Source organism: Aegilops tauschii, chromosome 2 (assembly GCF_002575655.3).
Source record: "Aegilops tauschii subsp. strangulata cultivar AL8/78 chromosome 2, Aet v6.0, whole genome shotgun sequence".
Classification (NCBI taxonomy): Eukaryota; Viridiplantae; Streptophyta; class Magnoliopsida; order Poales; family Poaceae; genus Aegilops; species Aegilops tauschii.
This window is the reverse complement of record NC_053036.3, coordinates 635307962-635323955: the sequence shown is the minus strand read 5'-3', so window position 1 is coordinate 635323955 and position 15994 is coordinate 635307962. Positions and strand designations below refer to the sequence as shown.

General features: G+C 44.5%; 1 protein-coding gene and 1 long non-coding RNA gene across 2 annotated transcripts; both read left to right on the top strand.

The window, feature by feature from the left end:
• Nucleotides 1-828: 828 nt before the first annotated feature.
• Nucleotides 829-7617, top strand: LOC141041394 (uncharacterized). The gene is made up of 5 exons (XM_073507542.1): nucleotides 829-835; nucleotides 5544-6074; nucleotides 6951-7279; nucleotides 7385-7391; nucleotides 7439-7617. The coding sequence occupies exons 1-5, from the start codon at nucleotides 829-831 to the stop codon at nucleotides 7615-7617; spliced, it is 1053 nt and encodes a 350-aa protein (XP_073363643.1).
• A 1817-nt stretch (nucleotides 7618-9434) lies between these two features.
• On the top strand, nucleotides 9435-10816 carry LOC123497424 (uncharacterized). The gene is made up of 2 exons (XR_006671118.2): nucleotides 9435-9986; nucleotides 10584-10816. It is a non-coding gene; the product is annotated as an uncharacterized lncRNA (long non-coding RNA).
• Nucleotides 10817-15994: the final 5178 nt, after the last annotated feature.

Sequence of the window (15994 nt, the reverse complement as noted above, 5' to 3'; positions counted from 1 at the left end):
CTTGCATACTGCTCCGTTTCATGCGCATGGTATATCGGAATGTTCATCACGAGATGCTCTTCATTTTGTCCATTGCGCCATGCTTGTTTGAGTTCATCTGGGTGCTCAAATCATCGTTGCAAGAGTGCTATATGATGTTTACTGCTGTTACTTATCAGAACTTGGTGTTTTGCTATTTTTGTTGCATTTGATGTGTGCATCTTATGAGCATGAGCTCTACATGTGTTTTGATCTATGCCATGCTATCTTTACAGGGGTGTATGACATGTATTTTTTTGATCTATGTGATGACTAGCACAAGCATGCAAACTAGGCTTCGTGATGTTTCGGTTTTCAGGAACTTAGGATTTTGCCAAGTCCTTTACCTGCTGTTATTTTTATGCCTTGTAAACTTGATGCTATGGTGAGATCCATGCTTATTTTGAGATACTTCAGTAAGGATGTTTTGAACATATGGTTATTCTCTATCTATCCATGCCCCTGTTTGCAATTATGGAGTGCCCTAGCATGTCTCACTCTTGCTCTACTTTTGCTATAAAATGTTCTTGGCAGAATGTTAACATGCTATTCAATTCTACTAAGGTTGTTGTAGTTGATCCATACCTGCTATGACGTTGCTCTTGCCATGGATGGCTTCATGAACATGTTTCTTGCTGTAGGCATGCTTGTTTTGTCATGCAATGCTTTGTGATCAGTGAATCGAGCTCACAAAGATGCCTTCATAATTCTGTTAATGCCATGCTCTGTTTTCTGCTAAGTCTGGAACCTGTTAACAAAACTTGCTATGTTTACATGGGTGCTATCATATCTTCTATGCCTTTTTGGCTCATGGCCAGTAAGGGACTTTTGTTCTATGCATTTAGTAGATTCATCTCATGCCTTGTTTTGCTATGATAAGTTCCTGTAGCATGTTGATTGCTTGCTCTGAACATTGCTACCTGCTGCTGTTTATGCCACGTTCAGTATTTCCACCAAGTTTGTGAAGCTGATATCTTTTGCACTTTTGCCATGCTTGGTTGAACCTGTTACAGTGTGATCTAGCCGTAGCTCAGTGTTCATCTTTTGTCAAGCATCTCTTGTAGATCACTGCCATATGCTTTGTTGCTATGTTGGGGTGCTGTAGTATAGTTACTTGATGTATTCTAAGTGCTATCATGCTGTTAATCGCAGAATTGTGTCATTCTTGTTTTGCTTGCCATTTGCAAACCGTGCATCCGTTTCCGGTGATCTTTATATCGATTTCGACCGAAATCATCTCATCTTTCCAGCGGCATACTTGGTTGGCCAATTTGATGCCTTGTTCATCTTTTCCATTCCGGAGCACGCATATGCATCGCATATCACATCTCGCATATCATGCATGTATTGCATCATGTTGCTTGTGCATTGCACCGCGATTGATTGTGGTTCCATTGCTTGTGTTCTTGCTTTGGGTAGAGCCGGGAGACGAGTTCGTGAACGAGGAACCTGTTTAGAACACTTACGAGGATCAAGCTTTCGACAACTCTGAGAACCTTGCAGGCAAGATGACCATACCCTCGAAATCACTTCTATCTTTGCTTGCTAGTTGATCGTTCATTTGCTATGCTGCGCTACCTACCACTTGCTATATCATGCCTCCCATATTGCCATGTCAAGCCTCTAACCATCCTTTCCTAGCAAACCGTTGTTTGGCTAAGTTACCGCTTTTGCTCAGCCCTTCTTATAGCGTTGCTAGTTGCAGGTGAAGTTGAAGTTGGTTCCATGTTGGAACATGGATATTTTTGGCTTATCACAATATCTCTTATTTAATTATTGCATCTATATATTTGGTAAAGGGTGGAAGGCTCGGCCTTATGCCTGGTGTTTTGTTCCACTCTTGCCGCCCTAGTTTCCGTCATACCGGTGTTATGTTCCTTGATTTTGCGTTCCTTACGCGGTTGGGTGATTTATGGGACCCCCTTGACAGTTCGCCTTGAATAAAACTCCTCCAGCAAGGCCCAACCTTGGTTTTACATTTGCCTACCTAAGCCTTTTCCCTTGGGTTTTCGCGAGCCCGAGGGTCATCTTTATTTAACCCCCCCGGGCCAGTGCTCCTTCGAGTGTTGGTCCGAACAGAGTAGACTGCGGGGCCACCTCGGGGAAACTTGAGGTCTGGTTTTACTCATAGGATGTCTCATCCGGTGTGCCCTGAGAACGAGATATGTGCAGCTCCTATCGGGATTTGTCGGCACATTCGGGCGGCTTTGCTAGTCTTGTTTTACCATTGTCGAAATGTCATGTAAACCGGGATTCCGAGACTGATCGGGTCTTCCCGGGAGAAGGAATATCCTTCGTTGACCGTGAGAGCTTATAATGGGCTAAGTTGGGACACCCCTGCAGGGTATTATCTTTCGAAAGCCGTGCCCGCGGTTATGTGGCAGATAGGAATTTGTTAATGTCCGGTTGTAGAGAACTTGACATTTGACTTAATAAAATACATCAACCGTGTGTGTAGCCGTGATGGTCTCTTTTCAGCGGAGTCCGGGAAGTGAACACGGTTTGGGTTATGTATGAACGTAAGCAGTTTCAGGATCACTTCTTGATCATACCTAGCTTCGTGACCATTGCGTTGCTTCTCTTCTCGCTCTCCTTTGCGTATGTTAGCCACCATATATGCTTAGTGCTTGCTGCAGCTCCACCTCATTACCACATCCTTCCTATAAGCTTAAATAGTCTTGATCTCGCGGGTGTGAGATTGCTGAGTCCTCGTGACTCACAGATTCTACCAAAACAGTTGCAGGTGCCGACGATACCAGTGCAGATGACGCAATCGAGCTCAAGTGGAAGTTCGATGAGGATCGTGGTCGTTACTATGTTTCGTTTCCTGATGATCAGTAGTGGAGCCCAGTTGGGACGATCGGGGATCTAGCATTTGGGGTTGTCTTCTTTTCATTTGGATTTTGACCGTAGTCGGTCTATGTGTAGATTTTGGATGATGTATGAATTAATTTATGTATTGTGTGAAGTGGCGATTGTAAGCCAACTCTCTTTATCCCATTCTTGTTCATTACATGGGATTGTGTGAAGATGACCCTTCTTGCGACAATACCTACAATGCGGTTATGCCTCTAAGTCGTGCCTCAACACGTGGGAGATATAGCCGCATCGTGGGTGTTACATACCACTTTGGCATGTCCAAATGGTATCCATTTTCTACAATGCTTTCCTATGCCCAAATAACCATCCTCCACCAAATGCCAGCTCAATCCATTCATTATTTTGAGCCCAGCTTCAACATTCGTATTTATGTCCAGTGTGGTACTTTGCAAAGCAAGTACCACCTAGGCTCCTCCTTTTGAGCTGAAAATTTGTGAAGACGGTCTTCTTAGTAACTGATCATCCTCAGCCAAAACTCATGCCCATTAGCCATGTGCATTTCCCGTACCGCTAATCAAACACTTGGCTGCTTATTCATGTTTGAGCATCGATCGGTCTCCTCGTGAGAATCTTATGTTGTGATTTTCTTCCTAGCACCTACCTGGGGAGTGCCCAACACACTAGACATGCCTAGGCCGCCCAGAACACATGGCAACGCCATGGTCACGCGGTGACCACGCAGCGGGCATGCGAGTTTACGCGCTCTAGAGTTGGGGCCCTCGGCCACCGTCCAAACCTCGACGTATCGCCACCAAACCATGTATTTATGATTAAATAGGTACTTATGTAAATAGAAATGATTTTTGGAAAAAATAAAGAGCAAACTATGAGGCACCTACAGTTCAAATTTGACCCGCTTCCTGCTGAATCGGCGTGAATTTGTCTTTTTCACGAGAGGTGGATCAAAACTTTTGACACCCAACCATTTTGTCAATTGTGCATTATATATGGCCTTGTATTTTATAAAATTTATTAGGTCCAATTTTGCAACAAATATATGGTAGGTCCTTCACAAAAAAACTCATTTTGGGCACTCGAAAAAATGGAAAATGAATTTTTCGTCCAAAGAAAATGAAAACTTCCTTAGGCAACATTGTTTGTCATTCCAAGATGCACCCTTGTGCATGATATGAGGTCATTTGAACAAACTATGCCATGAATGTGGCCATAAGATTGATCATCTCGCTTGAAAGCCATGAATCTTCACACATGATAGCTCATTTCTAAAAACACTTTTTTAAAATAATTACCGTATTACAAGTTTATTATTTTTTCTGGAAACTTGGTCACATATAATGACACAATGCGGAGGTTTTCCAATTTTTTTGATATTTTTTTTGAATTTTTTATGCCCATTTCAAAATGCGGTCAAAACGGCGGGCTTGACCGTTCCTAGCTAGTTGTTGAATCTTGGAGACCTTTTGATGTTTCTCTGATTAAATAGATACTTATGTACCTAGAAATGATTTTTGGAAAAAATAAAGAGCAAACTACAAGGTAGCTACAGTTCAAATTTGACCCGCTTCCAGCTGAATCGGCGGAAATTTGTCTTTTTCACGAGAGGTGGATCAGAACTTTTTACACCCAACCATTTGGTCAATTGTGCATTAAATATGTCCTAGTATTTCATAAATTTGATTTGGTCCAATTTTGCAACAAATATATGGTAGGTCCTTCACAAAAAAAACTCATTTCGGGCACTCGGAAAATGGAAAATGAATTTTCCGTGCAAAGAAAATGAAAAATCCCTTATGCAACATTGTTTGGAATTCTAAGATGCACCCTTTTGCACAATATGAGATCATTTGAACAAACTATGCCATGAATGTGGCCACAAGATTGATCATTTGGCTTGAAAGCCATGAATCTTCACGCATGATAGCTCATTTCTGAGAACACTTTTAAAAAAAATTGTCGTATTACAAGTTTATTATTTTTCATGGAAACTTGGTCACATATGATGACACAATGCGAAGGTTTTCCAATTTTTTGATTTTTTTTGAATTTTTTATGCCCGTTACAAAATGCGGTCAAAACGGCGGGCTTGACCGTTCCTAGCTAGTGGTTGAATCTTGGAAATTTTTTAATGTTTCTCTGATTAAATAGATACTTATGTACCTAGAAAAGATTTTTGGAAAAAAGAAATAGCAAACTATGAGGCAGCTACAGTTCAAATTTGACCCGCTTCCTACTGAATCGGTGGAAATTTGTCTTTTTCACCAGAGGTGGATCAAGGATTTTGACACCCAACCATTGTGTCAATTGTGCATTAAACATGGCATAGTATTTTATAAAATTGATTTGGTACATTTTTGCAACAATTATTTGGTAGTTCGTTCACAAAAAAACCTCATTTTGGGCATTCGAAAAATGGAAAATGAATTTTTCTGTGCAAAGAAAATGAAAACTCCCTTAGGCAACATTGTTTGCCATTCCAAGATGCACATTTATGCAAAATATGAGATCATTTGGAAAAAATTTGCCATGAATTTTGGCATAACATTGGGCATTTGCCTTATAAGAGAAACAAAAAGAAAGAAAAACTACATAAGCTTAATTCTGATTGGTGGAATCACTTGTGGCTTGGATCGATGACATGACATCCATCTGACCATCCATCCGTCTATCCATCCAACCCACGGCAGCAAACTCCCCTCTCTCTCGAACCCCACCCAACCCCATCCCTCGTGTCCTCCTCTCTCTCGCGCGAACCCTAGCGCTGCACTCCTCCCTTGCCGCCGCCACCTCCGGCGCCCGGTCCTGGCAATCTCAGGCGGGAATCCTGCCGTCCTCCTCTCACCCCACCGTCGTCAATCCTTCCCCGGCCACCACTCTGTACAACACATCTCCCTCTCTCCCATGGCGCCAGATCGAGCCGACGAGGCCAGTCCGCGGCCAGATCCGCCACCGCTACAGCGGGCCTTCCGGATCCACACCGTCGTCGAGCTGGATCCGCGCCTCGTCGTGCGGCCTCGTCTGCCTCCCCGGCCGCGCCACGGGCTTCTGCTACGTCTCCCAGTCCGGCGTCGGCGCACGTGCCCAGCAATGCGTGGCGGCGCTCGTGCTGGGTGCGGTCGTGCTGCTGTCCGCGCTCTTCTGGCTGCCGCCCTTCGCGGGCCGCGGCGGGAGGGGCCCGCCGCCCGGCGCGCAGGATCCCTTCACCGACGGGTTCACAGGTGAGTCAGTTCGGGATCTCCCCTCCGGATCCACCGGCATTGCCCAGATCTCGCCTCGGTTTCCGCTGCCACCGCATGTCGGCCCGGTCTGCGCCTCGTCCGTACGGCCCCGCGCGCCTCTAGATCTGGCTGTACGGACCGCCGGGCTGCGGGCGCTGTCGGTGGAGTTTTTGAATCCGTCGGCTGCGGGGAAAGCGGTCTTACCAGTGTGACCTGGTAGTCTCACCTGCTAATTTTAGTCGCGTACGGCTCGTTGCTTGATCCGCGCTGCTTAGGCATCTGTCGGTGCTAACTTTTGGAAATTGAGTAGGCTGAAAAAACGTCTACCGACTGCATCCCCCTCAGCGTCGTCGCCCTAAGCTTTGAGCGATTCGGTTTGATGCCAGTGATGTATTGGTTTTGATTCTGCATCGCAGTCCAACATGATTTTGTACCGTTGTTAGTTGGCATAGTTAATTTTTCATCTGGCTGTAGAATTATCGGTGGTGAAAGCTACTCGAGCTGCCAAAGTGATGGAGTTGCTGTCACTTCCTATTTCGTGTTGTTGCAACAGCTGTGATAAAGGACCGAGCAGTAATTGATTACTGCTCATGAATTTTAGGCGTGATGTATTACCAAACAATATATGACTGTCCATGAATTCTAGGTGCGATCTATTCCCAAACGATATATGAATCCTTTCCAGTGGTCGAAAGGAAGAACTTTGACCTCCAATGAATCCTTGCCAATTTTAGGTGGCACTATTGGAGCGTCATGGTTCCAATTTAGTTTAAGCACATGCGGTGATCACTGTTCTTTGTTTTATTGGGTAAGAGTACCAGATGTATTGATGTACGAATGTATCATGTGTTTAATGAAACTGTTTTTTTCTTCCAGATGATATAGTGGCAAGTTTTAGGCTGCAGAAGAATGTTTCCGAGCTCAGGGGAAACATGTCCAAGCTCGTACTGGACATCTGTGCGGAAGTCGGTGTCCCTAACTCCATTGTATGCCCCCACCACATCTTTTATTTCACTGTATTGATACGTTCTTCCACAAGTGTTGACCGATGCTTGAATGCCATGTTTCCCCTGAGCTGGCCAAGATCTAGCAAGGAGATGACAGCCATGTTTTCCTTCGGCCTCGTGCTTCTGGAGATCATCACTGGCAAGAGAGCGGTCCTGTCCGACGAGCCCGACGAGGACGACGAGACTCTGGTCTCTTGGGTGAGTCGTTTTTACCCTGAATCCTATCCTCTCAAGTCACAAACTGTACTTTGTTTGTCTTACTTTTTCTGAAGTTCGGTTGAGCTATGGAGCAACACTGTGCAGATCACTAGTATGTTTACTTAATTTTTTTACACTGTGCAAGTCGGGTTGTCGCAGGTTCCATGGAGCCCCCTCCCCTCGTCAAGCTCGGCGCCAAGAGCGAGGAGCTGCTCTTCGCCTCGCCTCGCCTCGCACAAGCGAAGTCGTCAGGTTGCAAGCAAATATTCCTGTCCGCTCTTTCACTAGTGTCGACCCTTGCTTTCATTGCTAATAATACACGCATGCTCCACAACTAATACAGAAGATGCATTTCCATCCCATCTTGTAGGTGCTGACTCGATGCAAACAAATAAAATAAAATTAGTAGGTGTTGACTGCTCACACCCCATATATGCTGAACGATGCTAACTGCTGTACCAATGTGATGTTGCTTGCTTGATTGATGACTGGTTGTCTTTAACTAGAAAAAACAAGAAGAAAATCTTGTCAATTTATTTGAGGAGAATCATGTGCCCATTCATTAGACAACCAGTACTACTACTTGTATTTGCATGTTTGCTTGCTTGCTTGCTTGCTTGCTTGTAGGACTATCAAGTGTGAGGAAATTCAGTACTAGGATGTGTGGAGCTGGGACGCTGTTGGATCATTAGCACTTGTAGCACTATCAAGTTTGTACTAATTGCAGATAGAAAACCTTGTAATTTTGTTTCCGTAAGCTAAACTTTGTGATTTAATTTCTGGAATCTAAACATTGTAAGTCTATTAAGAATCTTGAGCAAAATCAGTCCAGAAGTTAGTTGAAGTCACCATTTGACTGGATTTATTTATCCATGAACGGATCTAAGCTAGCTGTGCCATCGGACATTCGGGTGCAAATTGGCACCAAGTACAGTGCTTGTTTTTTGTTCAAGTGTTAGTCAACTTAGGAGGTGTTTGGCAAATGCAGTACTCCTAGATGCTAGGATCTGTAGTAGAGTTGTGTACTCATCTCTTGTATCCCTGGCCGCATAGAATCAATCAGTGTACGACTGCTCGCTCCAACGATCGATCGATCGGTCCAAGCCTCGTTAGTTTTTTCTAGTACATCTACCATGAATTCAACTTTGATGCTAGGCTAGACGTCTCTGGTACGCATGTATAGTGCCATGTCTCTTTATATTTGTAAGTTGAATCCAGCAGTAACATGTGAGTAACATTTGCGCTGGTGTATGCATTTACCTCTAAGGAATTAAGTGCATGTTTGCTACAGCAGACAACGCTGGTGTATGCATTTACCTCTTAAGGAATCAAGTGCATGTTTGCTACAGCAGACAACAAAGCAGAGTAGATGTATTCTTAGGCTCCTTATTTTCTTTGCCTGATGTCTTGCTTCTGGGGCAGTATTGTACATATTCTCCTCCTTTATTTATTTTGCTTTGTACTCCGCTGTGGTGTTGAACTGCCGCTGTTGGATGAACAGGAGCGTGTGCCATCACCTGCTCGCCCATTGAAGATCCCTGCGAGAGCTCGAGAGAATCCACGCCCTAGTTATCTGTATTTTTCTTCAGTATTGCATGAACGCAGATTTGTTTAGTCTTGGGTGTGCATTGCTATTCTTATCTCTGTACTTTCTAGTTGTGCTAATTTTAGGACATGTTCGGTGAATTTAGATGTTGGGAATTGGATCCTGAATGCACTTTGTGTTTGCTATGTTCAGATTTGCACACACAGTTTTTACTGCAAAAAAATATGTAGTTACGTACGGTTTGAATCACTACACCTGAATCTGCAGATTTGCACATACAAATCTTCAGAGATTGGGGCATATCAAATCATGATATATCCACGGTATCTTCTTGCTGAATCGAGTGCTCTCTTATATAGGTCTATGAATTTCCTGAACTGGTGCATGTATATATTTGGGTGCTAGTCAATTAGAGAATGTCTATGATACCATGTTTGTACTACGTGCTAGTGTAGCTGTACTGATGCAAATACTACTTCTGTACTTATGGAGAAATCTGTGATCTGCCAGTTCGCGGCGTCCATCGCTTTTGTCCAAGCGCTCTTCATCTTGTGTGTCATCTGCAAGGCAATCAAGTTAATTAGATGTTGCTCTTTTCATGATCTGCTCCATACATACATGCATATGTGATTGCTTCCTACCTTCCTGCCTGCTACATCTCTGCTAGCATAAATCAAAGAGAAGAAAGAAATCTACCTATTTTTATCTGCAGCCTTTAATGAATTCTATGAATCTGTAGCCTTTAATGAATTCAATGTATGACTGTGATGAGAATTATGGTACTACTTGCTGTTTGCATCCTATACTTTGCTTGTGAATGATGCTATGTTGTTCTGCAGACTATCATATATTTTTGTGTTGTTTTTGCTGAATAGATTGAATATCTTTGTTACACACTGTAGCTTGTAGCTTTGCAAACTAACCTTCTCTAGTTCTCTTACTTTTCTACAGACCGCCCATGGCGTGGACGGCGAAGATGATAGGAGGACGCCAGTTCTAGCCGGGAACATGGCCTTGTCCTGCTCGAGGAGGAGGGACGCACCTAGGCACCGGCCCTGTCCCGCAACAAGGGGTCTTCTCCTCTGCTTCCAAGGCAACCAAGCTGCCCTGCCTGAGCTCGATGATTCAAGCCCGGCCACGACCACGCACCGCTCCCAGCAGGTACCACCTCCCTCTCCCTCTGCTCACTAACCTGCTGCTAATCTCCCTGACGGGCTGCTGCTATCGTAATTTTTATAATGGTTGATGTCTGTTAGCTAGTTGTAAACGGCTTGCTTTCTGCTAATGGCCCATTAGGTAGAGTAGCTATGCACCTGGTGGTGGTCATGGCCTTGCTGCTTCATCAGTTTTTTCCCCTGGGTCATTAGCTAGCTATGCTATGCATGTGTTCGTTAATTTGCAAGAAAGAATTTCTGTCCTTGTTTTCATTTCCTTGCTCTAGTCAAATTTATCCTTTTTTTAATACTAGCACTAGCACATCAGAGTACTAATACTTGTTAGATTTTGAGTATGCCACTGCTGCTAAAACAACAACAGCAACCATCAATTACCATAGCATGCCTCTGTTTTGGTAACTAGTTGCTGCACTCAATTAAATTAGCCTAGCGACTAATCTAGTACATTATTAATTGTTGCTCCTCCACTTTTTCGGTATCTCTTGGTTTGCAATGGTACAGCTATAAATGTCATTTTCTTTAATGGTCTGTTCATAAGATATTTGCCCCAGTTTTTCTAATTCTTCTCTCATTCATGTAACAGGGTGACAGGAAGCCATGTTGCCATTTTGTTTGTTCCCAGCCCCGACTGGTCGTCCGGCGAATCCGTCATGTTGTCATTTTCTTGTAAAGTAGTACTGTATCACACTTGTAGAGCTCGTTACACTTGTAGAGCTTGTAAAGTACTGTATTACACATGGTCATATGTATTGGCATGGATAGAGCTTGTTACTGTTGTTGCCAATGTATTATGTGATCTGGTTGCTCTTATTTGAAGTATTATGTGTGCTTTTTGTCTGCCAATTTAAATACTGGTTGAAATATGAAGAATATGAGCCTGATAGATGGGACCCACTTAACAGAACGTGACAAATGGGACCCAGTTACCAGAACCTGACAACTGGGACCCAAGTGGACCCATTTAATAAAAAAGGAAAATGAAATTGTTTAGACAAAAAGGCCACGGCCCAACAATAAAAAAGGCTGGAACGTTGGGCTTGGCCCTTGAAGTCGACCAAAAAATTGACAGAAAAAAATCAAATAGGCTGAATTGTTGGGCCAGGCCCAAGTAGAACAGCGAACTGGACCGGGCTGATTTGAACCAACGACCTTTTCAATTGGTCGCAATTTTGCCACGTCAGATTGCCACGTCGGATCCGACGTGGCCTGGGTAGAGAGCTAGCGACCAAAACAGAAGGTCATGGAATCAATAACCTTTTGTTTTGGTCATGGAATTCCAGGACCTTCTCACAGAGAAGGTCGTTAATTTCAGTATACGACTGCCAGCTTTTGACCTTCTGTTTTTGGTCACAAAAAGGTCGCAAATGAAAAACTATGACCTTTCAGCGGCCAATAGTGAGGGTCACAAGTTGACATATTTCTTGTAGTGATGGCGAGCGAGATCATCAACTCCAGAGTTACGTTCCCCGTCTCCATCTGCGGACACTACACCCTTTATAGTCTTGAAACGTGTCTGGCTTAGCCGCGTACCATGCTGGAGTGACTTCTCTCTTATCTTTTCTGCTTCTGTCAAGGCAGGGTCTGAAATACCCTTGCATAAAAATACAATAGTGAGAGTATGGGTGAAGTGTGTGCAGAACTAGTGCACTGTAAAAGTAGCAGATAGCAGGTGGCTGAAAAATAAATGACAGGAGACATATGATAGCTCTACAACATTGCATGGCAAACAAAATTAGATTCTACTCCGTATGAGTTTCTAATATATGAGCACAGGAAATGCAGGTACTCCTCCAGCACACCACCACATGTGGTCATGTCAAGATAACAGTCGACTGAAAATAAATAGGTCAGCCGATTTTTTTAATGAACCGTCCGATCTATAAGGAACGGGCAGATGGCCTTCGTCTACCTCCCGCCAGTCACTATTGACGATCTTTCTCGAACCGACAGCGACCACCGGCCCAGACCCCTGCCTCCGCCGCCCCGCCCTCCCCTCGACCTCACACCACCGCCGTGCTTGGCAGCGCCCCCAGGCCATCCCTTTAATCCCGGCCGACCTCCAGATCGGGCACCAGTAGCTCTAGGCCCCACACGCCCCTAAGATAAACACCGAGGCGCTGCTTCCCCGGCGTAATAGGCGGACTAGCGCCTATTACGCCGGGGAATACTTCCGTTAATTGGGAATCAACTGACCAGGAATTGAAATTCAGGGGGGCGACAGACCTCTAGCTAAGGTGAAATAGTATATGAGGAGAAACCTTGTGCATCGCGAGTTTCTAGGAACATCTAGTATCAAGAAGAAGCAGTCAACTAGTGCCTTCTGTGGGATGAATACCGTGCAAGCAGACACGTAAGATTTGCATGAATAAGGGAAGAGGAGTACCCTTATCGGTTGCCAGTGTGGTCTCCTCCATATGTCGCGGCGATCTTCTTTTTTCTCCCGGGGGAACCGATGTTTTGGAGAACCGTGGATTCTTGGACAAACCCATGGCCAAATTGTTGACTGTGTTGCCGTGGCCGTATGTCGGCGGAGGGGAAGCAGATCCGAGGCGGCGAAGGACGGCGTAGCAGGAACAGCTCTGGTGCGGTGGAGGGTGGCGAAATTGGAGCGGCACCGGTGAGGCGCAGGACGGTGTGGTTGAACTGGCTCGGGTACGGACGGCTCGGCCTCGGCTTCAACTACTAGCCGTGGAGGGCGTTGCGGTTGAGGTTGTGGTGGACGACGACGTCGGGGTATCGGCTCCGACGTGATGGAGGAGGGCGGCGGTTGATGGGTGGAATGGGGTGGCGGACGGAGGACGCCGGGGTTTCGCGACTGGTGGAGAGCTAGTTTTTGCATCCACGGAGTACGAATGGGGAATCGGACGGGTGGGCGGGGGGGGGGGGGGAGGGGGGAGAACCATGTTTCGGTCTGGGACGCGCTTGCTTTTGGCTTTTTTGAACAGAAGATGGGACGCACTTGTTTGAAATTTGGGAAAGTACAAACATTGCCCCCCTCTTAAATTTCGGACCTACTGCGGGTCGGGGGTAGGATGGTAATCCCAGGTGTCCCAAATAGTGGGCGGGAGTGATTTCGGCCGCGCGCATGTGTGCTTAGGCGGCCATTGTGTATGAATGTTTTTCGGAGGCGGTTGCGTGGCGTCTAGATGAAGCTACAAACCTACCCCGGTTTAGACCTTTGGACGTCGGGCCGGTAGGTTTCACGGGTCAGAGTTATTAGAAAAGTAATTTCCTTGTACTACCAAACAATGGTCTCACGCGGTTTCGGGCGAGTAGAGGCTCTTTTGGCGCTTCGTTCGAAATTTTGAAACACAAGCATTCACGTTTAGAGTACTCTTGAACTTTGAGGATTGACCTAAATAGACAACGTTAAATTTGACCTTGTATGTTTGAAAACCTCATTAAATTATCCGCTTCTTTTTGAAATTTTGACACTTGGAAATCCTATAACTACAATTATTTTGGAATGGAGGAGCTAAATTAGAATCTATTTTGTACACGACTACATATGCTATTATGTACAAAATCAGAGCAAAGATTGGTGCCCCCATAATTTAGGTATGATTTACAAACGCCATGATATCAAATTCAAATAATTGAATGGACTTCATGTTGAATTCAATTTTTTAAAACCACCTTAAGTTGAATTCAAATGTATGCTAGTTCATAGGTAGCTATTTATAATGTTCATTGTGTAACTTCCGTATGTATAATGTGCTTTACACACACAACATGACATATACTCACGTTTATATTCGATTGCTAAAGCGATGCATTGTCTGGAGTTCAAAATACTAACTATGTGGATCAATTGTGTCGAATAATAACATACACATGCTCAAATTCGATAGATTCTAGACGTCTGATGGATCAATGACCGTTCCCTACGCGAATTGCAAATATCATGATCCCATCCTAATATTTGTATACAATTTATATCTTTAATCAATGTGTACATCAGTCTTGTACGTGTAGTTTCAGTCTCCATCGGTGTTCTCTCACACATGCTCACACACTCTCTCCCGAGGTGTCTTTCTCGCACACATGCTCTTGATATAACCCTCCCTCCCTCTCGTAACCATTTACGACTGTTTTCACTAACCTTTATCACAAGCACTCTTCCTCTCGCAAGGATACACACGCACAATCCCCATCGACCCTTTCTATATACATAGACCTGCCTACGTGTCTCCTGTACGCACATTATCTTTAGGCATGTCTCTCACGCATTGTCTCACACCTCTCTTCCTAATCGACGAGTATGATTCTAGCAGAGCATTCTGTAGGATGCCCCTTAAAGTTAGGTTGGATGAATAGTAATATCAGAGATAAAGGGGTTACCTTTGTCCGAGAACCTAGGGTTACAAATCCTAGCCGGCTTTGTCAGTGGACATAGAGTCCTTCACAATTATGCTATCTTTGTCTTGTACGACTAGTCATCCATGGGTCTCCCTAAATGCGTCACGGGCCGACCAATGTGGCGCGGGACGGAACCGAACGAAGGGCCTCACCTCGACCCACCAGACCTCACGCGGTGACACAACCTCTGCCCCCATGTCTCGTTATCTTCTCACACCCACGCATACCAACACAGACACCACACACAAAAAATATATTCTCCTGGTGCCTCTATCCACTCCCCCTTGCATATACACACTCAAGGGAATCTCTCGCCGTGATGTCATATTCGTCTCTCTCTCTCTCTAGACCACTCTCATTTCTCGTGCTATCTCTCCCACGCCCTCTGTCGGCCCCTCTATCCATGCCTCTCTTGAATACACACACATACCTCTCTAGGCCCTGCCAAATGAATCAACTACACATTCACACATGTTACATCACGTACCCCATTGATCTAAAAAGCCCTCTCTTCACGTTTATTTCACATACAACATTCCTTTTGAATAAAGTGTGGCCAAAAAAATATTGTAGAATTTCTACATATACAACATGACAAAGTTATATGGAGGAGTATGAACGCTTGCATTGCATGGTGCCCACAATGATATTTATTCCGCACTGTGAATTTGTATATTTTTATACTATATATAAAGGTAGTCATAATAAAGAGAAACGAAGAGCATCTCTCCCTCCATCGCATACCCCCCTCTACGCCCCTTTGAGGTACGCACACAAACTATCTCCAGGTCCTCTAAAAGTAAGCCCCCAGCACATTCACGCATGTTTCATCTTTCTCTCGCGATATATACAGTGACGATCATTGTATTTGAAGCGAAAGCATGATACATACATTGGACTTCAGAATCCACTAATTACGGTCACCATTTACGTTTTGTGGTTATTATATAGTCACGGGCTCACCGTACAACACTGTATTTGCTCAAGACACGACTAGTTGACCAATTAAACGCTCCACGTGGCACCTCTAGTGTTGCATCACATTATCTCACTACCATCGGGCCCACCTGTCGGCTTGTATCTACTCTACATCTACACTCTTATAAAATACTAGCAAGATGCCCATGCGTTGCACGGAACATCAAGATGCATTTGTATGAGTAGTTTATCTTGTGGGACAAAACGATGAACAAGGGAAGGCCTTATTTGCAAGTGTGGAGAGGGGTGTGGGTATCTTTTTGCAAAATTGCCATAGTTTCCTTCATATCCGTCAGATATAGATCGGACGGCCTATATTGCAGGATGGAAGGCACACGATCATCACCGAAACTATGCTTTTTATAAGAGTAGGGATAAAATACACTCTTATAAAAAACAGAGTTGGTGATGATGGTGTGCCTGCCATCCTGCAATATAGGCCGTCCGATTTATATCTGACGGATAGGAAAGAAACTATGACAATTTTGCCTAAGATGTACCCACACACCTCTCCACATTTGCAAATAAGGCCTTCCCTCGTTCATCCTTTTCTCTCACAAGATAAACTAGTCATACAAACGCATCTTGATGTTACGTGCAACGCACGGGCATCTTGCTAGTAATAATGAAAACAAACGACAAAAAAATATTGGACGG